General features: G+C 41.3%; 1 protein-coding gene across 1 annotated transcript in view; it reads left to right on the top strand.

The window, feature by feature from the left end:
• Positions 1 to 25,614, top strand: part of SCFD2 (sec1 family domain containing 2) — a 321,898-nt gene that overhangs the window by 262,963 nt on the left and 33,321 nt on the right. The window contains exon 6 of the mRNA XM_054688396.1: positions 10,168 to 10,313. Coding sequence (XP_054544371.1) covers positions 10,168 to 10,313 — 146 coding nt within the window. The remainder of the gene's footprint in view (positions 1 to 10,167; positions 10,314 to 25,614) is intronic.

Below are 25,614 nucleotides of genomic sequence, written 5' to 3'. Positions count from 1 at the left end.
AAATCCTTGAGGCCTCCCTTCATTAACCACATAACATCTTAAGATAAAGAAACTACATTAGTATAACGAGGCCAAGCAGAAAAACTACTTTGGAGCGATTTTTCAGAGGCATCTTAGAAAAATTGTTTTGAAATGGTTGGGGATGTTTCCTTGTGTCTGAGATGATCCAGAATTACCTGCCCCGCTGCTGCCTGGCACTTCTGGAAGCCCCACAGACAGGATCAAGGAGCTTGTCTCCTGCCCACCTCTCTGACAGAATTTCTGCTTCTGGCTCTCACTGGCAACCTGACCTTGCACCCTACCAAGCACACCTGCCTTGAAAATGCAAGTTCCAAAGCATATTCCTGCCAGTTTTCCTCCCTTCAGTTCTCTCTGGTACCTGTTTTCTTGCAAAAAGCCTGCAAGGTTGGGCTAACATTTGGGGCAGTCACATTCCCTCGTGATTGTACAAGTCGTTCCATGTCCACCACACATCCCAAACCTGCCTCATAATCATAGATTTCAGCTGTCATTTCTTCCTTTTTTTTTTTCAGCTGTTTCAAAAAGCTAAATTTGCTGGAGGCTGAAAAAAAGTAGTGGGACTGGCTTTGTTAGCTCTTTTAAAAAGATCATAACTGATACATTTAAAAGATTATGTGATAACTATGTTCTAAAGTTTAATTGCACAATAAACACCCATGAAATGGTTACCCTATCCTGTCCCTTTGTTTGCCCACCTCCCTCCACCTCCACTTTTCTGAAATTCATGTTTATCATTCTCTTTCTTTTTGAAACAGTTTTGATTTCATAGGTATGTATACCCTAAACCACATAGAGTTTAGTTTTGCTTGTTAAGCCGACAAACAGAATTTGCACAGCCAATTGAGGTTGCTCTTCTAAAGTAGCCTTTTTGGGAGTTGATCCACTTACGTATGCAGACTGTAATTACTCAGAACCATCTGGGAGCTCTTTGTTTGAAATTTCCTGCAAAGATGGTTTATCAGTTGCTCGAGAAAATCAGGGATGTTGCTTTAAAGTGATTCCAGTCTTTTTCCTCTCACCTCTCTATATCCCCCATTCTTTTATTTAAGAACTATCTCTGAGCCAGGACTATGACAGAGGTCAGTGGTAAACCAAGAAGAGGCTCATTGCCACGCCATCCTCTCCTGCCCCACTTTGTCAGTGGGGGATAACTTGAGACCACAGACTGAAATTCCAGGACAATGTGCAGGATTCAGTGCACCCAGGCCTGTGGGATCAGTGTGAGCTAGGACCCCAAATGGAGACTTCTAGAGGGACTTCAGGACATGGTCAGTCTCTGTGACTAGTCCTGGTATTTTAATTCTGCTTTTCTGTGTTGGGCCAGCCTTACTAACACACACATCCAAGCAGACTTATGTTATTATTGCCACACCTGCTGAAGAACTTCTGCCTTGCGGTACAGATCAAGGCCTTTGGTATGAAAGAAGAAATTGACTCTGTAAAACCTAATGTCTGACAACCTAGATTATGGTTTTCTTTCAGAAAACCATATGATTTTTGTTTTTTTGTATTAGAGAAACTTAAAAAGCACACTGTCATTAAACTTTGATGGTAACATAGATACAATTGTCTGCGTAGTATAAATATAGAACCTCAGAAATATGTATTATGCATTTTTCATTTATATATAGCATGATATAAGTATGATTGGTATAAATTGCGTGTCTATGCATATATAATTCATATGTTCTTAACGATCTTCCACATGGCCCATTCACTACAACAGCTGACGTTCTGCAGTCCCTCTGTGAAACAGGATGTCAAGTACATAGCTCTGAGCCCTCACACTTCTCAGACCATCTCCGTGTGTGCAGGCACATCTGCTTTTCCCAGTTGAGTTGTGTGATTTCCAAGAATCAGTTATGTTTGTTACCAAACTTGCTCAGACTAGTTGTATTTATAATTAAATTATAAGCTTTGATTAAATATTTTTTTAAAGATTTATTTATTTTTATACAAGAGCTGGGGTACAGGCCAGAGGTGCAGGAGGGTGAGAGGATTCACCAGGGTGGTTGAATCCTCTCACCCTCCTGCACCTCTGGCCTGTACCCCAGCTCTTGTATAAAAATAAAGAGACTGGGGAGCAGAAAGGCAGACGACCGAAGTACACTGCTGAGGGGAGCAGCCTCAGCAGGCGTGACAGGAGAGGTCTGCCACACCATGTGGGAATCTCCCTGGCCAGCCAGGAATTGAACCCACGCTGCAGAGGCCCCGGACAGCTTCACAGCGCTGTGCTAAACCCACTGCGCCACCGGGGAGGCCCAGATTAAATATTCTTATATCCTGATGAACTATGAATTCAAAAAGAAAGTTGTTTGGTGACAACCAAGTCAAATGTTTTTAAAAGAGCCCGTAAAGATGAGTCATTTTATTTATTTTTTTTTAAAGATTTATTTATTTATGCATACAAGAGCTGGGGCACAGGCCAGAGATGCAGGGGGTAAGAGGATTCACCAGAGACAAAGTATGGAACACAACAGGCAGACTAACTGAAATACGTTGCTGAGAGGAACAGTGAGCAAGACAGAAAAGATCTGCTTCGCCATGTGGGTTGCTCCCTGGCGGGCCAGGCATCGAACTCCTGCTGCAGAGGCTTCGGATTGTTTCATAGTGCGGTGCTTAACCCCTTGTGCCACCAGCGAGGCCCAAGATGAGTCATTTTAAAAATATTTTTGAATTAGGTGCAAATAGGAGACTGTCACAGATTGAAGGAAAAAAACATTAAAATCTAAAAGTATTCTGCCCAGAGACTGTGATTTAACTTAAAGTGTCATTAGCTTCTTCTCCCCGCTTAATTGGACTAAAATTGGAAATTCTACTTGGTTCATAATAGTATTTTTTAAAGTTACAACTCTGATTAGCAGAAAACACCTTGGCTTTTGACTAAAAGATTCATGAATAAACAAGCATTAATGTTTCTATTAAAACCAAAATTACAAATGTATATATGTGTGAGAGACTGATTTTTCGTTATCTCCCTCTTTAAACAACTTCCAATCCCCTTTGGGTCCCAGACACATATGAAAGAGATGGCTTCTATCCTGGTTTCACTTATGCACATACCAGCCTACCCTGCTCTAGTGGTTTTATACAGTCAGCCTCACTAAAAGATTCAGATGTGGTGCCACTTGCTAAAGTTGATTTGGTGTTTTATTTTGTTTGGTTTTATTTTTATTTGCCAAACATTTAGTGAGAGCCATAAGGAAAGACCCCACTTTAAAAACAATGGTTTTAAAGAGAGAGAAAAGGCATTGTCAGAGTGCTGGATGGATGAGGCAGGTCGTGACCTCCCAGTGCTCCCCCCTTTCTGACCCCTGGGCCAGTGTTCAGGAACCCAAGGAGGCCCCCTGCTGCCAGGGGTCTGCTGAGAGGCAGCAGGACAGAGATGTAAACTAGAAAGTGGGCCTGATGTTCTCAACCTCTGGGCCAGCACAAGGATGAGGAAAACCACTTTGGAGAAGTTGGGTCCAGATGAGGAAAGGGCTTCTTAACCAGGCTCAAAGGATATATTTTGGCCCTTGCTCCTCCCAATTAGATGGGAGGAGCCTTTAGGACTATGAGGCTTAATAAGGAGACATTTCAAAGCTTACTCTGGCCATGCCCTTCTGCTGCCACCCCCCCAGGCTTGGCTTGTCTGTACAGCCATCCAGGCGATGCACTTTATGTCTGACACATGTATATGTGCATGTGCGTGTGCACTGTGTGTCCAATGCATTTTGCAAGGCCCTACATGAGGGCTGCTTCAGCAGCAGTAATCCAGATAGAAGCTGCATATGCAGCAGCTTCCTGATATGAGATGATTTCTTTCCCTGAATAGCTAAGGAATAAAACCAAACTTGTAGGAACCTTCTTTTATAAAGCCCCCCAAAAAAGTAAATTAAATAAATTATAAATAAATAAATAAATAAAAATTAAAAAGTTACCCAAGTACCAGAAAGATTTAGACCTGCTTCCCTATATAACAGTAGAAGAAACAAAAGAGGCAGACTGAAGTAAGGAGTGCAGCTTTATTTCAGGAGGATTATTAAGGTATTCAGCTTTCTCTCTACTTTCATTTTGCTGTTGCTAGAATAGGGGGTTCCTGAGGTGTACAAAGCAGTGGAAACCACTGTTTTCACTTCTGAAGTAAAGCAGCTTCAGTAAGTGGAGATGGTAAGAGGGGAGTAGAGGGAGGTGGGCATGACACAGGAGTCCTATCTGGTTGTTCTGAGGAGTAGCTGGACCCCTGCCCAAGAGATCTCCAAGCCTGCAGAGAAAGAAATTAAAGGGGCATGAGTCATCCCCTATTTTAGAAGAACATGGGGTGCCCGAGGGGATTGGGGGCCTCTCTTATCAAGAATTAGGCAACTGAAGTTCGCAGTTGTGCTTACCTAAAGGCTAGGATCAGCTTCTAGTTTATTATCTGTTTAACTAAGTGGCTTAAATGAGAATTGACTGGAATTGTACACTTAGAGTTCCCTTAAAAAACACCGTTATCTCATAAGCTGGCTTAATGGAACAGGCTGACAAGGGCTTATGAGAAGTAACTGAATACAGCACCTGATGGAACAGAGATCTGAATGAGGGTGTGCAGCAAGGGCTGGGAGGCCCACACCTTGTTTGGCATAAAAGTCAAGCCTGGGGTCTAGCTGCCTACAACACTGTAATGTCCACCACAGGGATGGGCCCAGGTCTCCAAGAAGAAAGACATTTGCCACTCACTCCATTTAAATAGCATTTCTTCAACATAAAGGGTAAATTAAGTGTTTCACTGATCTTTTGTATAGTTGCTCTTAGTAAACATGAAAAATAGCTGAGAGGAGTGGTTAATAGCACCCACAGCGGAGTTAGACTACAAGGGGTTGAATCTTGGCCTTACTACATATAGTTGCATGACCAACCTTGTATTAGTTAACTTCTCTATGGCTTGGTTTTCCCATCTGCAATGGGAATGAGAATGGTACCTACTAAGTTCCTTGGAGAGTAAATTAAACTTCTTAGAACAGTACCTGGCACAAGTAAACACTCAATGATTATAGCTATTAGTATTATTACAATTACTAGACTTCATCCCATTCATAGTTTTTGGTCCACATCTCCTTTTCATTACAACATGACTTTTGAACTTGCTGCATTCACAGAGGAGATTCTGAATGGTGGGAGGCTGTGTACATGGAGGAATGCAGATCAGAGAGATATTTTGAACCTTTGTTGGAGATGGTGGTGTGGTCTTGCATAAGTTTATCCTCTCTGATCCATTTCTATTTTTTTTTTAATTTATGCATACAGGAACTGGGATACAGGCCAGAGGTGTAGGGGGTGTAAGGATTCACCACAGAGTGGGGAACAGAACAGGCAGATTGACTGAAGTACACTGCTGAGGAGAGCAGCGGGCAAGTCAGGAGAGGTCTGCTGCACAATGTGGGCTGCTCCCTGGCCGACTGAGGATCGAACCTGTGCTACAGTGTCCATGGATAACTTCATAGATTGCATCTTAACCCCTTGTGCCATCAGGGAGACCCCTCTGATCCATTTCTAAAGAGTGTATGTGTGTGATTTGTGTGAGTGTGTGAGAGAGACAGAGAGAGAGACTCATTACAGAGTTTGGGTAAATGAAAGCAAACCTGCTTTTTAGTGATTAAGTATGAAAAATGCTTAGAGACTGATAAAAATGATTTCCCTTTGCTGGTGTCTAAAAACATGTACATTGTAGAACATGTTCATCACTTTGATGATAATAGACAGATTGAAAAGGGTTGATGTTTTGGATGGAAGTTGCCCTTGTACAGTTGATTTGAACACTGGATATAATTGACTATTGCTCAGGAAAATCTTACTTTATTTGTGAACTTAGGACTTTTTATTTTCCTTCAACAATGTCTTTGATAATGTTATTTTTCTGTTGGTTCATTTGAGTTCAATTTGCTAGTAATCTGTAAATATTTCTGTCAGACTACCTGTTCGACAGTTGACTTAACTCTTCGCAATTGTACACAAATACACAAAAGTTGTAATTAATATTTCAGGTATAATTTCAGTAATCTTTAATCCAATAGATTATTTGCTACACTCAGTGTAATAAGAAAACATCATCTTCCTCACCTTCAAAATGATTGAACTAAAATAAACCACATGAAAAATTGGATGCATCTTTCTGTTCTATAGAAAATTTCTTTATGTAAATGAATTACTTCAAATTAAAATACTTAGCCTATTAGCTGAATTGTCTTTGGGAGTACTTGAAAGACTATGCATAGTATTAGAACTAGTCATGTTCTCATGCCTTTTTTATTTTGAAAGCATAGTACATAATAATATAATATTTGCATTTAATTGGGGTGGTTGACCCCGTCCTAAAAGACTGAGCCTGAGTTTAAGGAGAGAAGCCACATAGTTAAGAAGCTATAACCTTCCACGGTTTCTTCTTGTTGAGACTGACTAAAGCATGAGTTGATACAGCTCAACTAGAGCTGCCAGGAGCAGGCATGGTGTGATAACAATAGGTGCACTGTTCCCGTGGGTCACAACTTCTCTTGGTTGTGAACATCTTTAAGAATCAGGAAGAAGTTGTGATACCTTTGCTCTTCTCTGTAAAGTTTGGCATAGAATTCTGGGGGAGTTCACATAAATTCCTTGAATTCCCTCCATCTATTCTTCCCTCCCCCCAACTCCCACAGTTCATGGACACCATTAATGTAGAGTCCACTCAACATGGGGAGCCTTCTTCTCACCGGACTTAGCCACACTTTGATTTTTTTTTTAAGTGGCAATGAGTCAGGCATAGCTAAACACCAGGAAATAAGGCCTATCAGCAGATCTTTATGATACAATAAGAAATACATACTCGCCTTTGTCCCGACTTCCTGGCACACAGCTCTTAAAATCCTTGCAAATCTCTGAATTGATGGAATGTATTGTGCTAATGGGATAATTGGTGGGGACCCTGAGATAGAATTTCAGGATGGAGGCTGGTTGCCAAAAAAATGAAAGCATGTTTAAAAGATTGGAACTTTCAGCCCTACCTCAACCTCCAGAGAGGGGAAAGGGACTAGAGGTTGAGTTAATCACCAAGGCCGATGATTAATCAACCATATATAATGAAGCCTTCATAAAAACCCTAAACAATAAGGTTCAGAGAGCTTCTGCATTGATGAAGTCGTGGAGGCACTATAGGGTGGCGCACATGAAGGGGGCACACTTGCTCTGTGCTTCCGATACTTTTCCCTACGCGTCTTTTCCATTTGGCTGTTCCTGAGTTGTCTCTTCTGTCAGAAACTGGTAATAGTAAGTAAAGCATTTTCTTGAGTTCTGTGAGCCACTCTCGCTGAGGAAGGAACTCATGGGAACCCTTGTCTAAGATAACTGCCTGGTGAGAAGCGAAAATATTCCCAGGGGCTTGTAACTGGTAGCTGAGTGAGGCAGACTTGTGGGACTGGCCCCTGAAACTGTTTAGTTAGTGTCAGAATTGGATTGAATTAAATTGAATTGTAGGGCACTCAGTGGGTATCTGGAAAGGTAGAGAAAAAACCCCACACATTAGGCATCAGAAGTGTAGTGAGTAAAAACAGTTCAGAATTGTGCCTGCCCTTCAAGAGTTAATGCAGACAGTGTTCCACAGTAACTAAGAGCACAGACTCAGCTGCTCCATGCCTTCTCACTGCATCTGCTGCAGCTGGCTTTCTTTGGATGCTCCTATGTACTTTTGACATACTCCATTTTAGTTTGTTTGTTTGGTAACTCCTTTTTATCACAATCAGTAAGGGTCTCCTCACTTCACACCCACAAGACTAGCTACCATCAAGAAGGTATATAATAAGTGTTGTTAAGGATGTAAGGAAATCAGAGTTCTTTTACACTGCAGGTGGGAATACAAAATGGTGCAGGCCTTTTGGGAAACGGTTGAGCAGTACCCCAAAAGGTTAAATATAGGGTTTCCACAGGACCCGGCAATTCTAGTCCTTGATATATGCTGAAGAGAAATGAATATGTATGTGTGCACAAAACCTTGTACATGTAACACTAGCAGCATTATTCATAGTAGCCAAAATTTGGAGACAACCGCAAATGTCTGACAGACAATAAATGGATATATAAATGTGGTATGTCCATACAATGACTATTAGTCAACAATAAAAAGGATGAGATACTGATACAACATGCATGAACCTTGAAGACATTGTGCTAAGTGAAAGAAACCAGTCCCCGTAGGTCACATTTTCTATAATTTTTTAAAAGTTTTATTTATTTATGCATACAAGAACTGGGGTACAGGCCAGAGATGTGGAGGGTGAGAGGATCCACCAGAGACAGATTGGGGAGCAGAACAGGCAGATTGACTGAAATACACTGCTGAGGGGAGCAGCAGGAGAGACAAGAGAGGTCTGCTGCACCATGTGGGTCACCTTCCTGGCCAGGGATTGAATTCGTGCTACAGAGGCTGCTGATAGCTTGATAATCCTGCATCTTAACCCCTTGTGCCACCAGGGAGGCCCCACATTTTCTATTATTATTCCACTTACTGAAATGTCTAGAATAGGTAAATCCAAAGAGACAGAGACAGATTAGAGGTTGCCACAGACTAGAAGGAAATGGGAAGTGACAGTTAACAAAGAAACTCTACAGCTATTTGAGGTGATGATGGTTATACAACAATGTGACTATACTAAAAACTAATTAAATGTACACAATGGAACTGTTCCTCCCCCCAGAAGAATCCAGGCTCTGCACCAGGGACTATGGTGATGGTTCTCCGGCAATGTGGTGGTGGGAGACCTGATGGGAAAAATCAAATATTGTACAAAAATGAAAAACGATATAAGAAAATTTTAAAAAGAGAAAAGAATCCAGGCTCGGGGGCCAGGCTGCCGTGTAAATACTGTGGAAACACTAATGTCCCCGGTGTGGGGGCAAGCAATTTGGAAAGCTATCCCAGGAAGCACAGTCAGGAAGTGGGGCAGTGAGACAGGGCAGGAAGGAAAGCCAATCAAGAGGGTAGTAATAAATGAGCTACTATTGTGGGCAACTGAGTCTCAGTCCTGCGGGGGTGCCTTGCAAAGACTGTGGAAATCACAATTGGACTGTGTCAGTCATCTAGAATTGTCCCCCTGAGAGTTGAAAGCCGGGATAGGATGTTCCTGTGAGTGCTGACCCCCAGTGCTGCCAGCCTGCCCAGCACGATGGTCAAGCATGCTCCACAGCTGGACAGACCCTGCAGGCAGGAAAAGGGCAGAGACAGAGAGGGGTAAAGACAGAGAAACAGAGAGACAGACATGCAGGCATTTCAGGCGATACGAGAACTGTCCCTGAAACCCATGGTGACAACCAGGATGACTGAGTAGATATAGGCCCAGCACTGACAGGAGTGTCACTTAGCCTCTCTGTACCTTGGTTCCCTCCTCCTGAAAATGGGGGGAATAATAGCTCCTCTCTCATAAGGGTAATGTGAGCATCAATGAGTTAATATGTCTGCATATTTTAGGAGTCAAAAATACTCATCTTTAATCCTCTATTTGTTTAAACTTATAACTTATCCATGATGATTTTTCTTCTGAATGAATTTCTAGCAAGATCGAGAACGAATCTACTTATTGTATGTTTCACAAAGAAACAAAATCATTACGAGAGCAGCCTTCTTATTAGGCCCCTTTTGGGTTTACCAGCTTTGAATGGCTGCCTTTTCAAGCACGCCATGTGCTTTGTTAGCACATTAGACAGATGCCCATCCAGCAAGTTCTGTGACTGGAGCCTCTCTCTCATCTTTCTCATTCTTGCTGTTCTATTTGATGGAGACTGTTGGTGGGATCCAAGCGAGAGAAGTTCATCGGAGCACTCGCTTGTGTTTTCCTTTGTCTCCTCCTATTTTCCCAAAGCTGTGTCCTACAGATTGTAGACCCTGAGGAGCTTTCTTTTTGTGAAACTTCTGCAGTCTAGGGATTGAAGCCAGTGGCTGCGATCCCGGACAATTCTGAGTTCTGCTTCTGTCAAAGGCGTTTATCCTCAATACATTTCTTTGCTCATGGATGATTGAAACAGTGCAGTTGGTGAACAGCCAGGGGAAATGGGGGGTTAAAAAAAAGCCAACCATATTCCATGGGGTGCAAGGTATCATGATTAAAACGTAATTTAAAGATTTGTTCACCCAAGAAAATATCTCTTGGATTGTTTCAGGCTGTGACTCTTCAATTAACCTGACATTTCACAAATCCAAAATTGCTGTGGATGAACTCTTTACTTCGCTTTGGGATATTGCTGGAGCTCGGAATCTCATGAAACAGTTTAAATCTGTATATGTTCCTGGAGATCATACCCACCAGGCAAGTACCTACATTTTAAAGCAACATTCTAATCTGTGTTGTATTTTTAAGATTCAGAGACAAGAAAAGTTTCCATTTGAACCTCTCCAAAAGGAGGGGACTTGAACTTCAAGTCCCCTTCCAATTCAGAGTGTTGGTTTCCCTGAATCTAAAGGCCTCTCGGTTCATTTGTACTGCAGGTGCGACGCAGTGGGATGAGCTGGGTTGAGAGTCATGCCATCACTTTAAAACTGTGGCTCTGTTAGACTCAGTCTTTGACCTCAGGCAAGTGCCTTCATTTCCATGGGCCCCAGCTACTACTGTTGCCAGATGAAGGGTTGGCCTTGGATGACACCCCCCAAGTTTCTGGATGTAACCAGTCCATAAGAATTTTGAATAATTAGAATAACAAAAGTACCTAATAATACTATGATTAAGAAAAAAGAATTTGTGACGTTAAAAGCATTTGCTGACAACACAAAACCTCTTCCCCGTGGTTCCATGATTCTTATGGAGGCTCTAGAAATATTGATGGATAGTGCGGAAATCACCCACTATGATATGAAAAATCCTGAGAAACTGGCACTCATCCTTTGTTCAATGACCTGATTTTGTGACCACTGCCACAAAATCCAGATAAAATCACTCAGGTAAGTTATGATCTATAGATTTGTCATAAGAAAAATCAGCAATTTTAAGTACTGTGGTATGGACTCGTTCTAGAAGACCTGATAAAACTGGTGATCTGTGATGAACTTTAGAACAAAGAATGTCAAGAAGCAAGTGGCTGCTATCACTGGCAAGAGTAAAATAAACCGCTAGATTATTGAGATCTTTTCAGTGTTATCATCATTATGAGGACTAATTTGACCAACTTCTCATAAACATGTATTAGCTATAAATTCTGGACTTTATCTTTTTGATACCAACACTGTCATTTCTCCAGACCTAGGACCTGGCCTGTGGCCATAGTCTTTGGAAAATAAACATCACCTTGCTGCACATATTGCCCTTCTAGTGAGTTAATAAAATCAACACAACCACTGAAAATCCTAAATGCCAGTGAGCAGGAAGTGGGCGCTAAGGGACTAGGATCTGTGTCTATCTCAAGGGGATGAAATAGACAATGATACAGACACACAGGGAAATGCTGTGCAACCATTAAAGTGAAGGGGAGAGCAAAATACACTGAGCAAGGACTGTATTTGAATACTTGCCTCGATGTTTGCTCCTTGAGGACCTCAAACTAAAACAGGCTCCTGAGCTAGGTGAGGAAGCATGTATTGTAAAATCATTCTGTAAAGCATTATTCTATTTTTGTTTAAGCAAATGAATGGCACGTGTATTTAGGAAAAAATTTAGGAAAAATTTATGATAATTGCCACATGGGAGACAGGAAAGTGTTGTATGAACAAGGAAGAACCCTGATTGCTTTCTCTGTATCTTCATATATAGAGACAGAGGTTTTGATGGGATTATGGTGATTTTAACCTGTTTGGGTTTTTCAGTATTTTAAGTTTTAAATCACAGAGATGAGTCCTATAAGGATAAGGCCTATGATCTGGTTTGTTCATTGCCCTATCTCAGTGCCTAGGGTGGTATCTTGACATAGTGAATACTTAATAAATATTTCTTGGGCACAGATGAATCAGTGCATATATTTTTATCATATAGCAGAGGATTTGTTGGGACACAATCTGTGTTTAATTTTAAAAGGACAAATATCCTGACCAGAGTCCAAATTCAGCTGTGACTGGTTTTGAAGATGGACTTTAGACAATTTTCTGCCCACCCCTTCTCCCAATTTGGTCCTCAGCCTCATGGCTCCAGGAAAACAGCTCTGTGCTGTTTCTGCACAGTCTAGTCAATCTGTCCCAAGCTCCCTGGAATACCCAGGGAAGTACTAGACCTGGTCATGTCCTGGGCTCCTGTTCCAGCGCTGGCTAGTGTCTGGACTCTCTTCCCTGGATCTCAGGGCCCCTGCCAGCCCCAGTCTCCCTCCCAGTGCACTCTTTCCCATGCTGATATACACTGTCTGCCTCTGCTCCAGTTCCTCTGCTAGCGCTAGAGGAATATCTTTAAAGTTCATCCTTGCACCCTTTGGAAAATGGCTCCAATGCAGAAAGTGACACCAATCTAATCATTTTAAGGACAATGCGATTACCTAAAAGGAATTAAGCATATTAAATCTCTGGAATTGCTGAAGGAGTGGGATCTAGGCCAGGTCTTCAGAACGAGTCCCAGAACATCACCGCACCTGGACCCTCCTGGGAAACCGGTACCTTTCCCACAGTCAAGAGAGTGGTCTTATGAGGGGATCGTGAACTGTCATTAAAGTTCTCCGCTTGAAGAATGCACTGCCAAAGCAAGAGACAGCTCTGTGTTTGCTCACTATACTACCTGTGGCGTCTAGCTCAGTTCTTGCCACCTGGTGGGTGGATAGGTGACTGGAAGGATGAATGGAAAGATGGGTCTTATTCAAATGGCATTTCTTATGTTCCTAATTCTTCGTGAGACTTTACACCAGAGCCGCTGAGTTCACAGCCTAGCTTTGTCTCTTACTCGTAGTGTGAACTTAGGCAAGTCATATCACCTCCACGTGCCTGGCTCCTTAAGCAGGCACTCCGTTATGAATATGCTCCGATGGCTAGGTGAGTTCATGCAAAGCTCTTAGGTTAGGAGCGTGATTTAAGTGTTTGCTGTAATGGTTGTAGTAAAGGACAAAACAGACCTTCTTTTTCTTTTGTGGCATTTCATCGTTTCCTTTGCTAGGATTTGGGTTACACAGACAAATTGTCACTCCAGCTGACTGTCCTGTTAACTGTGTGTATGGTAAGAGTTGATCGCTGACACTGTCTGTTTGGAAAGGTTGTGTTTGTAGATGGTGTTGACGGAAAACCTTAATCCCCGGTTTTGCCTGTGCAGCAGATCTGACGCTTTCATTTCTGACTACAAATGTTCCAGTTTAATGAGAGACTTAATCCTGCCTCCTATATGCCACAGTGTTTGATGTGCTGTTGTTCCTCAGTGGCAGTGGCCGGAGAATATTATCCCAGCACCTCCAGCTAAGGAGCTCAAGGGCCCTTTCAGACAAAATATCTGCCGTATGACTCGTGCTTGACGTGCTTTGGCAGAAGTCTCAAATTACTGTGCCGTGTTGCTGGAAAAAACTTCCTGCAGATGCATATTGTCTTCTGTGCTTCTGGCATTGTGCACTAGAGCATGGAGGACCAGCAGTGCCCAAAGAGCTTGATTCATCTTGTGCCTGGTGAAATATGGTTCTCCAGGCCCAGGCTCAATAATCACTGACCCTGGCCACATGCTGTTCTTTTCCAAGTGCTGAGTTCTATTCTTCCCCCTGATTCTATCTACTAACCCCAGAACTGCATGCATCCTTTTTAAAAGAATCAGCATGACACAAAACTAAACTGAGAGCCAGGAAACTTGGCTCTGTCCTATAGTAAACTCTCAATGCCAGTGTGAACTCAAGCAACTAATGTAATATCTTTGGCCTTTGATTTCCTCATATTGAAGTTGCAGGGACTACACTCAAAATTTTTTAAAGTAATCTGCCTCTGTTTGAAGAATGAACGAGAACAAGTAGACAAATGAACCACTTTCTAATCTGCAGAGTAAACCTTTAAGAAGATGAAAGGAGGGGAGAATAGTGATAGTACAGCAAAAAATAAAAATACATAAGCCAGGGAATAGTCAGGCTGCCATGAGCACCCTTTGAACAGATGTTCTTCTGTACAGTCTTGGATTGAAACAAAGGTAATACCCGCTCTACGAGTCTAATTTTCCCGAGTCTAGTTTCCTGGATGTTTGGAGTCAATTTTGCAGAAAAGGGGGAAGCATCTTTAGAAGCAAGGCTGAAAGTTCCTAGCAGCACCACCAACAACCAGTAAAGCCCACATCAGCAGCCCCACTTGCCGGGAATGTGCTTGTGACAGTGACTCAGATTGATTTTCTTTTATTTTTTTTAAAGATTTATTTATTTCTGCTATGAGTGAGACCATCAAGTGTTTTTCTTTTTCTTTCTGGCTTATTTCGTTGAGCATGATCCCTTCCAGCGCCATCCATATTGCTGCAAATTGCATGTGTTTATCTTTTTTGAATTCTGAGTAATAGTTAATTGTGTATAGCAGGAATCTAGAAAACTTAAATAAGAGACCAGGAAAAAGAATAACTATAAGAAAGTAAAAATCAAAATCAACAAACAACTATGAACCAGAGACACTCAATGGGGGGTGGGGGTTGGGGAAAGGAGGGATTGGGGTCAAAATAAGGGGGTTGCAATTATCTGGGGAATATAAAAATAAAATTTAAATTTAAAAAATGCTAATATGCTAAGGATCTATATAATATATAGTGTTTTATCTTAACACTGTAATAAAAAAAACTCTACCGCTGGAAAAAAAAAAAGATTTATTTCTGCATACAAGAACTGGGGTACAGGCCAGAGGTGTGGGGGTGAGAGGATTCACCAGAGACAGAGCGGGGAACAGAACAGGCAGACTGACGAAATACACTGCTGAGGGGAGCAGTGGGTGAGTCAGGAGAGGTCTGCTGCACCATGTGGGAGGCTCCCTGGCTGGGGCTGGAACTCGTGCTGCAGAGGCTGCCGACAGGTCTTAAGCCCTTGCACCATCAGGGAGGCTCAGTGACTCAAATTTTCTTGGAAACCCTAGGCAACCTTTAATGTGCACCAAATTAAAAAAGATGTTGAAGTTAGACTACTTCCTCAAAATTGTTTGTCTTATGTATAATGTCTGAAATTGTTGCTATACTGATATCTTTCCATGAGAGCTAGATTCAGGTCAATGAGAGTCTTCTAGACCTAATCATATATTATGTCCACCACAAAAGAGTAACCAGACACATAAACATAAATATTTTCTTTTTTCACTTATTAATTAAAGACAGTATTTTTATTTTTTTAATTATAAAATTACACATTTTATTACATTGCAAAGATGCTTTTTTAAATAGCATAAAGTTTGGGGGTTAAATTTTTAAAACCATCCTATGGGAATTCCTGTGAGTGGTGAAAATGAGCAGGCATGAAATATCTTGTTAACATCAGCTGGAGATGGCAAAGGAGTGTCTGCACTAGAGTCATTGTGAGGAATCAGGTGAGGATTCATGACGGCTTGCCTTCTAGAATAACTGCTTGCCTCCATCTACCTATCTCCAGAACAATACATCTTCAGTCCTCACTGCCTACAGGGTAATTGCCCTGATCTCTCTAATTTTTTTTTAATTTTATATATTTTTTACATCATTTTTCATTTTTGCACAATGTATAAGCATTTTCATCTTTGTTATAGTCCCCATACAATTCCCACCCCTCCCCTTGTTTTGATCCTACTCTCTCCTCTCCCCCCCCCCACAAGCAACTATATCTCTGGTTTAGAGTTGCTTGTTGCTTTTGATTTTTACTTTATTATAATTAGTCTTTTTCCTGGTCCCTTATTTAGGTTTTCTAAATTCCTGCTATGAGTGAGATCATCCAATATTTTTCTTTTTCTTTCTGGCTTATTTCGCTGAGCATGATCCCTTCCAGCTCCATCCATGTTGCTGCAAATTGCATGAGTTTATCTTTTTGATGGCTGAGTAATATTCCATTGGGTGTATGTACAACATCTTCTCCATCCAGTAAGCTATTTTGGGACATTTAGGTTGTTTCCATAGCTTAGCTATTGTAAATAGTGCTGCTATAAACGTAGGGGTGCAGGTGCCCTTTTGAATTAATGTTTCTATGTCCTTTGGGGTAAATATCTAGGAGTGGAATTGCTGGATCATATGGAAGCTCCGTCTTTAGCAGGCTGAGTTATCTCCACACAGCTTTCCATAGTGATTAGACCAGTTTGCACTCCCACCAGCAGTGCAGGAGAGTTCCTTTTTCTCCACATCCTCGCCAACATTTGTTGTTGCTAGTTTTTTTAATATGTGCCATTCTCACTGGTGTAAGATGGTATCTCATGGTAGTTTTGATTTGCATTTCCCTGATTACAAGTGATGTTGAACATTTTTTCATATGCTGTTGGCCATTTGCATTTCCTCTTGAGAGAAGTTTCTTTTTAGCTCTTCTGCCCATTTTTTGACTGGATTATTTACTTTGTTTTTGTTCAGTCTGATCAGCTCTTTGTAGATTTTTGTGATCAGTCCTTTGTCATTAGTGTTGTGTGCAAAAATTTTCTCCCAATAGGTGGGGTGTCTCTTTGTTTTGGTTACTGTCTCTTTTGCTCTACAGAAGCTCTTTAATTTGATATATCACAGCTGTTTATCTTTGCCTTCACTATCACTGCTTTGGGTGATGTGAAAGACAGTATTTTTAAAAGCCCAGTTTGTTCAGGAAGAGATATCAACCATTTAAAGAAGAGAAAAAAGAGTTTCTGGTATAAGATCATTCGGGGAGGAATAGTTTTCTATGTCAAACACTCATCAGAGTTTTTTATGTCTAACACTCAGCAGAGTCTCTGGGTTCTGCCAAACCTTCAGCCTAGCTTAGGAGGCTGTCATTCAGGACCTCGGGACTTTTGCCTTCCTGAGCCCATTCCTCTATAAAAATAAAAAATATTGGAAATTATATTATACAACTGCACTGGCGTAGAGATGAATATGTTACTGTTCTGCACCAAAACATTGTCTTTAACTTAAAAGTGCCTTTTTTCTTCTGATTTTAAAATAAATGAAGACATTTTCATTTATAATCACTTGGCATTGTGTTCTGTGCCTTACAGAGAAGTTGATTCTAGGATCCCAGCCCCCGCTTAGTCCCAGCCTGTCCAGGAGAGGAACGTAGCTTGCCATCAGGGAGCAGCACGCAGATTTCTTCTCCAGCGGAGGCCTAGTGATCATCCAGGAAGCAGTCTATGCAGCTGTCCAGGAGCTATTCAGTTTGGTCTTGAGGTGATAGCTCAGCAGTGAGGGAACTGGACTCCCATGAAGCGGGGTAGGGGGCAGGCATCTGTACTTTAAAAGTTCATTTCTCAAGCAACTCTATAGCTTCCAGCATTCCTCAAGGGACATGCGCAGTCACACAAGAGTCACTATGCTCATAGAAGCCCAGAGCTCAGGCTTTCTAGCCAGTTTTATAGTTCTCCCAGCCTAATGCAATTTACTAAGAAGGGGTCATTTTTATCATAAGCAATCTTGCTTGGCTACAGAGTTTGACATTCTTCCCTTATCAGGTTTCCAGGGAAACAGAGCTAGAAAGTTAAGCAAAGGTCAAATTCTTATGCTGCAGGGAAAAGGGGCTTAATAATCGTTTGCCTACAGCATGCAACGTGCCAATTATTATGGAAATAATTATATTAATGTTTCAATACAGTCTTTACAATGTGTCTGTGGTAGAGAGTGCTTTATGTTCCCCAAACTCCATTTCTTTTTGCTCTGGAGGACACAGACCAATTGTTCACATTCCCTTGAAGATAACTTGAGTCTTTTACTAATTCTGACCAAAGAAATATGGGTAGAAGAAGTTCTACTTGACACTTTAGACTGAGCCCATAAAATCTCTCTGGAAATCCTCCATCCTCTCTCCTTTTTTCATCGTCTGCTGATGAGATGATGCAAAGGCTTCAGTGTGGGCTTCCAGGCCCTAGAGAAGGGCAGATCCACTCACAGCAGGAATCTGGGTCTCTGAGTGATCGTATAGGACACAGACCCCTCCTGTTGCCAACCCACCCCAATGTGATAGAAGTAAGAAATAAATAACCAGCAAGAAAAGGTAAAAATAAAATTTTTATCTGTGTTTCTAATTCCTCTCCTACCCCACCAAAGGAGTAAACTGGAAGAGAATATTTGATTAGGAAAATTAAATTACTGTGGTTACCCCTCTGACTGTTGAGGCGAACTATATGGCTGAGCTCCCCTCTGGTCCTTTCCAGCAGCTCACTAGGGCAGATATCACTGTCCTCTGCCCTTTGCTGAGAAACAAGTAGTTTTTGGCTGAAAAGTAAATTCCATGACAGTCAGAGGATCCTCATCTCAGAAGTCACAGCCAAAGTAGTTCATTCCAATCAAATTTCAGTGACTTGATATGGAGCACAGAGCAATCCAAATTCAGTGGCCAAGAGGAAGGAGTCAAAGGTTCTCATTATTAAAACACTAATTGAAAAAACTAAGAAATCTATTTGCTAAGAAGTCACGAGACATATACTATCTTGTACCTAATCAAAATAATTTCCCAAATTATACTCTCTAAATATACAGTGTTATTTAGTCATTTTGTTATAGGACAGGGAGAGGGTCAGCCCAAACCCTGCAAACCTGCCTATTCTACATGGGTTCTGTCATCCGCCGCATCAACACAAAACATAGGAGACTTTAATGGGAAGGAACTTTAATAAAACTAGGAAACAATACAGGAAAGGCAAAGAGTCTAGTTTCTAAATGAAGCATCCAGAGTTACCCGTCCCCTCGTGGGTAAAAGTCCATCCAAATGGGATTGGCCCAGAACAAGGCCCCAAAGCCTGCCACAAGTCTAAAGCATCTTCCTGTGGGGACCCACAGAAAAGGGTCACAAACAACCGGACAAGCCCGGAAGGAAAAGAGCAAAATCAACATCAAGATAAAAACTGCCATTGTCACCTCCCCACAGGTCTCACCCACATCTGTGTCACCCAGTCCACGACCAAAAGACAAGCGCAGTTTCTTTACGTGTCTCTAGGATCCATGCGTCTCCTCCAGGTCTCCTGGCTCCATCCTGCTTCCTTCCTTCCTCAGTCTCTTCTCCAGCTTCCCCTCTTCCTGCTCAGCTCCACCCTTCCTTGGGTGGGGCAGGGAACCTGGAACCTCCCCCTTTCCTGGGGACCACCCTGTTACAATCCCCCCTTTTAATTTTTATTCCACCATATCTATGGTGGCACAGATGTCATGGTGTAATCATAGGAGACAGTCTTTTTTTCAGGGTCACAATGTGTGTAAGAGAAGCAACAATTAGTCAGCAGCATTGTCCATGAATGTCCAGTATGACAGTTTCATTACTTAAAAATAATCCATTATCCAAGCCAAAAGAAAAAAAAAAATTGGAGCATTGGCTAAAACAAGATAGCAAATATATCAAAATCACAGGGAAAAAATGTCAAAATGGTTCAACTTATGCAAAAACGAATTTTCTCAACCTTGATCCCAAACTTTAACAGCACAGTAAAAGTTTGCAAATTAAATCTACTTTTAAACCATTTTTCTATTTTTGCATAAAATCACAGGGCAGAAATAACTAACAGCAATTTTTTAGCTGGCTTTGTTGAAATACTCCATACAGGATCAGAGCGAACCGGTGGCATCCAGTCGATGCAGGCTTCAGGTATAAAGTTGGTCTCATCAGACTCCACCTGGGCTTTCCTCTTCTCGAGGGTACCAGGGCATTTTCGTTGGCCGGGTTGTCCAGTCCTGCCAATGGAGGCAAGCTTCCTCACCTTCTTTGGAGGTCTCTGGAACCCTACAAACAAGGCAAACAGGTTCTCCTCTTCTTGGTTCAGCTCTTTTTCAACTTTCCGGAAGAACTCCACACAAAGCCACACAATCAAACTCGCGTCCAATTTTCGTTAAAACAGACAAAATCCCTATGGAAGTTATGCAAAAACAGACTCTGAAATAAGTAGCAAAAATTACTACCACTATTTGTATGCTGTGTTGGTATCAAGGGGAGAGAAAATGTGACAAGTTAGCTTTGCTGGAAAAAAATTACAACCTTTCTGCAGATCCTGGTTAGTCAAAACAAAACAAAACAAAACAAAAATTTCGTGGATTCAGGACAGAATGCATAAAAAATTTCCAGTATTATGTCAAAGAAACCTTAGTAAATGTCAGGTGTATTTCCAGGTCCATTCAGTCCTTTGTAGGAAAGTTTTTTACTCTCAACAGTTCCATCAATAGGAATCTGTTGAGACCTTTTCTCCATATATTTCCGGAAACAATTTCTGTAGGTGTGAAACAATTGAATTATACAATATTACGAGGTGACAATCACCATTGACAATTTACATACATACCAGATACTACTGTTAACATATTGGACATACCAAAGTTTTTTACCATTTTCCCAAGTGACAATGCTTCCCTTCCAGTTTTACCTCATTAGGTAAAAGCCAAATAAAACAAATTCATCTAGTGCCTTCCCAGGAGGAAAGGGAGAAACTTCGTGGAGTGTCTCAGGAGCTCTACTGAGGTTCCACAAAATTTCCTTGCATCAGTCAAATGACAGGCTACCAAATTTGTACTTGAATTTAGATTTCTGGGAAGCTTTGCCATAAATATCAGAAAATTAACAGAAACAACAATATTTAATGTCTATGAAGGCACCGGCTTAGTTCAGTAGCACAATGTTGACAATCAAACCATAACCTTTATTTTTCTCATGACTGGAGACTTTTTTTTTTTTCAACTTCTATGGGCACCATGTATACCAATTTGTCAATCACTGGAGGTCAAGACAGTTAGACACAAGGACATACAGACATACAACATATAGACAAAGACAGTTTTTTTTTTTTTTTAGTTATGCCATGTAGAATATGTTATGTAACTGCAGTTTTACTCCATAGGCTCAGAAAAAAAAATATCAAAGTCCAAAAAAAAATGTGGAGTGTTGCTGGCAGAAAAATTTCCAGTTGTCATCCTGCAAACCTAAGACTTTGGAAATAGGAAGGAAAAGTTTTATTAATCACAGGAGTTACATGACCTTGTTTATCACCTTAGGGTTTTCAGTGTTGAAGACTTTTTGTTAGAAGTCAATCCTGGGGTATTCTGTACAGCAACTGAAAGAATAAAAGTTAACTTTCAAGCAAAAGGAGTCATCTCTTGTTAGCCACCAAGCAGGCACTCCTTGGGTTTCCTGGAATAGAACCCGAAAAAGCAAAATCAAAATATCAGTAATTAACTTTCAATTAAAAGGAATCATCTCCTTACTTCTGTTAGCCACTCTGGGACAGAAGCTGAAAGAGCAGATTAAACATCTAAGCACAGATTACACCTCCCCCACACTAGGGAGGGACAACAACAACACAGGTATGAAAACCTGGTATAGTTACATGATGCACCCTAAAGAGTGCTTTCCATAACAGACCTTCCTCAGTAGGAAGCAGAAACTTAGAATCTTGTCTTACACCAGCAATTGAACAAATCCAGTATTCAAAAATGGCAAACATGCCCAAAACAAATTGTGTAGACAAAATTCACAGTAGCAAATCCTTTCAGACTCAGACAAAATCTTGTTAATTTTTCTGATCCAGACTTTGCAAAAATTCAAGTTATTTCCAAGAATCCATCAAGGATACCAGCGATTACCAGTTACTGCTTAAGGCTACTCTTTCCTTAACACCCAGGCATACATTTGCTAATTAAAAACACCACCACTCCACAGTTGGCTTGCAAAACCGGTCAGACACAGGGCAGGAAGTAGTCAAAGACAAAGCAACATACCACTGAAGAACCATTATTGCCTTTAGAAATGCTAATGAGACAGCAGAGATTACAAAAAGAAAGAAAAAAAAAGTTCCAAGTGGCCTCAGACGCCATCTTTGATCTGGCCACAAGGTCCAATGTACTGCCTAATCTTTTGAGTAAAACTGGCACAGAACAATTTCCACAAAATCAAAATCTCTTAGCAAGTCACTACAAACAAAGTACACACAAACACACAGAATCTTCACAAAGCCCAAGCCAGTTTTTCAACAGCAAATCGACATATGAAACAAACACACCGGAGAAACCAAAAATCACATTTGCGCTTATGGTAGCCAGTGCCATAGGGAAGCCCAATTTCCCCATGGGGCTGACTAACCACGGATGGCTCTGTCCTAAATCACGTTGGACGCCAAATCTGTTATAGGACAGGGAGAGGGTCAGCCCAAACCCTGCAAACCTGCCTATTCTACATGGGTTCTGTCATCCGCCGCATCAACACAAAACATAGGAGACTTTAATGGGAAGGAACTTTAATAAAACTAGGAAACAATACAGGAAAGGCAAAGAGTCTAGTTTCTAAATGAAGCATCCAGAGTTACCCGTCCCCTCGTGGGTAAAAGTCCATCCAAATGGGATTGGCCCAGAACAAGGCCCCAAAGCCTGCCACAAGTCTAAAGCATCTTCCTGTGGGGACCCACAGAAAAGGGTCACAAACAACCGGACAAGCCCGGAAGGAAAAGAGCAAAATCAACATCAAGATAAAAACTGCCATTGTCACCTCCCCACAGGTCTCACCCACATCTGTGTCACCCAGTCCACGACCAAAAGACAAGCGCAGTTTCTTTACGTGTCTCTAGGATCCATGCGTCTCCTCCAGGTCTCCTGGCTCCATCCTGCTTCCTTCCTTCCTCAGTCTCTTCTCCAGCTTCCCCTCTTCCTGCTCAGCTCCACCCTTCCTTGGGTGGGGCAGGGAACCTGGAACCTCCCCCTTTCCTGGGGACCACCCTGTTACAATTTCATGAAGAATTTAGAAATCTTTTTCTACATAATATTTATGTGGGGAAAACCTATCAACACCTCTTCAAATTAATAATCCTTATATCATTCCATGCACTTTTGGCTATAAGTAAAAGTAGAAAAAAGAAAAGGTCATTTATCAGATTCTATGACAAAATCTATTATTGGATTCCTCAGAAAAGGGGTAACTTCAAGTGGTGAGGCACCATAGTTGGGGTGATACTGGCAGGAATAACAAACAGGGTGGACCAAGTTCCCACTTGCTCTTACTGCCTCTGATCTCCCTCAAATGTCCCCTATTGGGAAAGCCTAGCAGATCACATGAGAGTCAGCCAGCATCACAGAACGGAGTAGACTAAAGAGAAGGATTTGGAGTTGAGACAATAGCTTAATAACTATCCCATCTCTCTATAGGGAATAATTCAAAATTGCTGTTATATGAAATGATAATGAGGGAGAAAGTCATCCCTTCTAGCAGGTATTGCAGAGAAATTTAAGAAATTAGTATTAAAGAATTAGGTCAGGAAGTTAATAAAGATGTTTATGTTCTTTTTCTGGATTGTGGAAAAATGTTGGTTATTTTTCTGTATTTAAATTGTGATTTCTTTTCTCATTCTAAATAGATGTTACCTACATACCTCAAAAAATAAAACAGGGGACTGGTGGTGCAAGAGGTTAAGTCTCAGCACCGTGAAGCTATCTGCAGCCACTGCAGCACAAGTTCCATCCCTAGCCAGGGAGATGACTCACACGGCGCAGCAGACCTCTCCTGTCTCACCCACTGTTCCCCTCTGCAGTGTATTTCAGTCGATCTGCCTGTTCTGCTCGCCACTCTGTCTCTGATGAATCCTCTCACTAATCCGCACCTCTGACCTAGACCCAAGCTCTTGTATGTATAAATAAATGAATCTTAAAAAAATAATAATTAAATAAAACAGATTTACAGCCTTTCCCAATAGCATACAGTAATCACATAGTCCCAGGAATGAAGGGATTAAGAAATGGCACTTCCAAATCTCTGTCTACACCCAGGGGAACCCCAACTCAGTGGGTGTTTTCTTTCTGGGTACCTCCATTCCCCAAAGTCTAGCGGAAAGTGCAACAAAGGGAGAGGCAATTCATAATCCTGCCATCCTTCCTTCTTTCTCCTGTCTACACTGGGGCCTCCAGTCTACCAGGCCAGGAGGTGCTAAGTATAGCATTTTAACAGAACCACCTTTTTCTGTATCTGAGTTCTTTTCAGGATCACTACTCTTGCTTCTAACAGAAGATGCATCCTATGGAGAACGGGAGGATTTTAGGTTTTTGTAGGATTGGTGGGGGGGCGTATTTTCTCCTTTCCTGAATGTGCCAGTCTGTATTTCTGATTCTACTACAGTTATTCAATAGAACTGTTGTGTTTTTTTAATATAGACTAACAAATAATTAAAAGGAAAGTTTCTAAAAGGAAAGCAATAGTCTTCTTTTTCTTCATATTCCCTGTGCTTCGTATCAGAATTTCAGTCAGCTGCAAGAAACAGGGATCTGAAAAAGAATTACTTAAACATACAAGGTTATGTTTGTAAAATGGGTCCTGCTTTAGTCTGTCCATCATAGTTATTTACGTCTTCTTCGACAGTCTTCCCTGACCAAGGTCCTCCCACTTTTCTGCTCCAACCGCAAAGGAAAGGCCCTACCCTCCACTATGGCTGCTGGAGCTCCAGGCCTTACCTCCATGCCTCACAGAATAGAGAAAGGAGAAGAAAATGTACCCTTCTCTTTGAAAAAAGGGTACTTCTTTTTTTTATGTTATTTTTCACTTTTTACTGTCTGCCAATACTGTTTGGGATTTTCTTTTTCTTTTTCTTTTTTTTTATTTTATATATATTTTACAACATTTTTCCTTTTTGTACAATGTATGCTTTCTCCTCTCAGGTGTAGTCCCTGTATAATTCCCACCACCAGTTCACCCATGCACCATCACCCTAGTCCCTTGGGCTCTTCCCTCCCCTGTTTTGATCCCTTTCCCTCCCCTGCAGAATGTCTGATTTATAGTTGCCTGTTAATTTTGAAAAAAAGATGATTCTGACAGTCCCACTCACCTATTCACATTCCATTGTCCAGAATTTACTACATGGCCATACCCAAGTGGAAAGCAGGAGAATGGAGTGTCTCAGCCAGTTGATCATGTGTCCAGCAAAAGCTTGGATTCTGTGACTAAGTATGAAGTCAATGAGTCAATGAATATTTAATGATAATGCTGATAAGGTAGCAGAGTATTATCCAAAGGGCTTTTCCTTGGGGAACAGTTTTTAAAGAGAATAAAGTTTAAATTTAAGAGTTAATGTCCAAAAAGGCTGAAATGATAGAAGGGCTCTCAACACAACTTACTCAGGGGAGAGGATTTATGGAATTCAGAGACCATTTCATGACCTTTCTTTTTATCATTGAAAATATTTATTAGATTCTGTTATGACTCAAGATTTGGCAAAAAGAAAATAATGTCCTATCTCCCCAGTACCTAGAGATAGCCCTAATTAACATTTTAGTGTGCTTTACTCCAGTCTTTTCTGTGCATAAAAAATGTATTGATTTTTATGAGAAAAAACCATCATTCTTACTGTTTGTAGAGGTGCCTTAACTGTGCTTTTTTTTCCAGTATATTTTTTAATTTTCTTTTTATATTTTACATCAGTGTTCATTTTTAACCAATATTTGCTTCCCCCCACCCCTCAGGTGTAGTCCCCATAGAGTTTCCTTCACCAATGCACCTGTGCACCATCACCTCAGTCCCCTGGGCTCCTCCCTCCCTCCCTCTCATCCCTCTCCCTCCTCCTTCCCTGCAGGATGTCTCTGATTTATAATTGTCTGTTTTTGCTTTGTTGTGTTTTGTACTGTTATTATTTTT

Source organism: Talpa occidentalis, unplaced genomic scaffold, assembly GCF_014898055.3.
Source record: "Talpa occidentalis isolate TD23 unplaced genomic scaffold, MPIMG_talOcc4v2.1 talOcc4.6, whole genome shotgun sequence".
NCBI classification, from domain to species: Eukaryota; Metazoa; Chordata; class Mammalia; order Eulipotyphla; family Talpidae; genus Talpa; species Talpa occidentalis.
The sequence above is the reverse complement of the archived record's forward strand: the minus strand, read 5'-3'. Positions and strand labels throughout refer to the sequence as shown.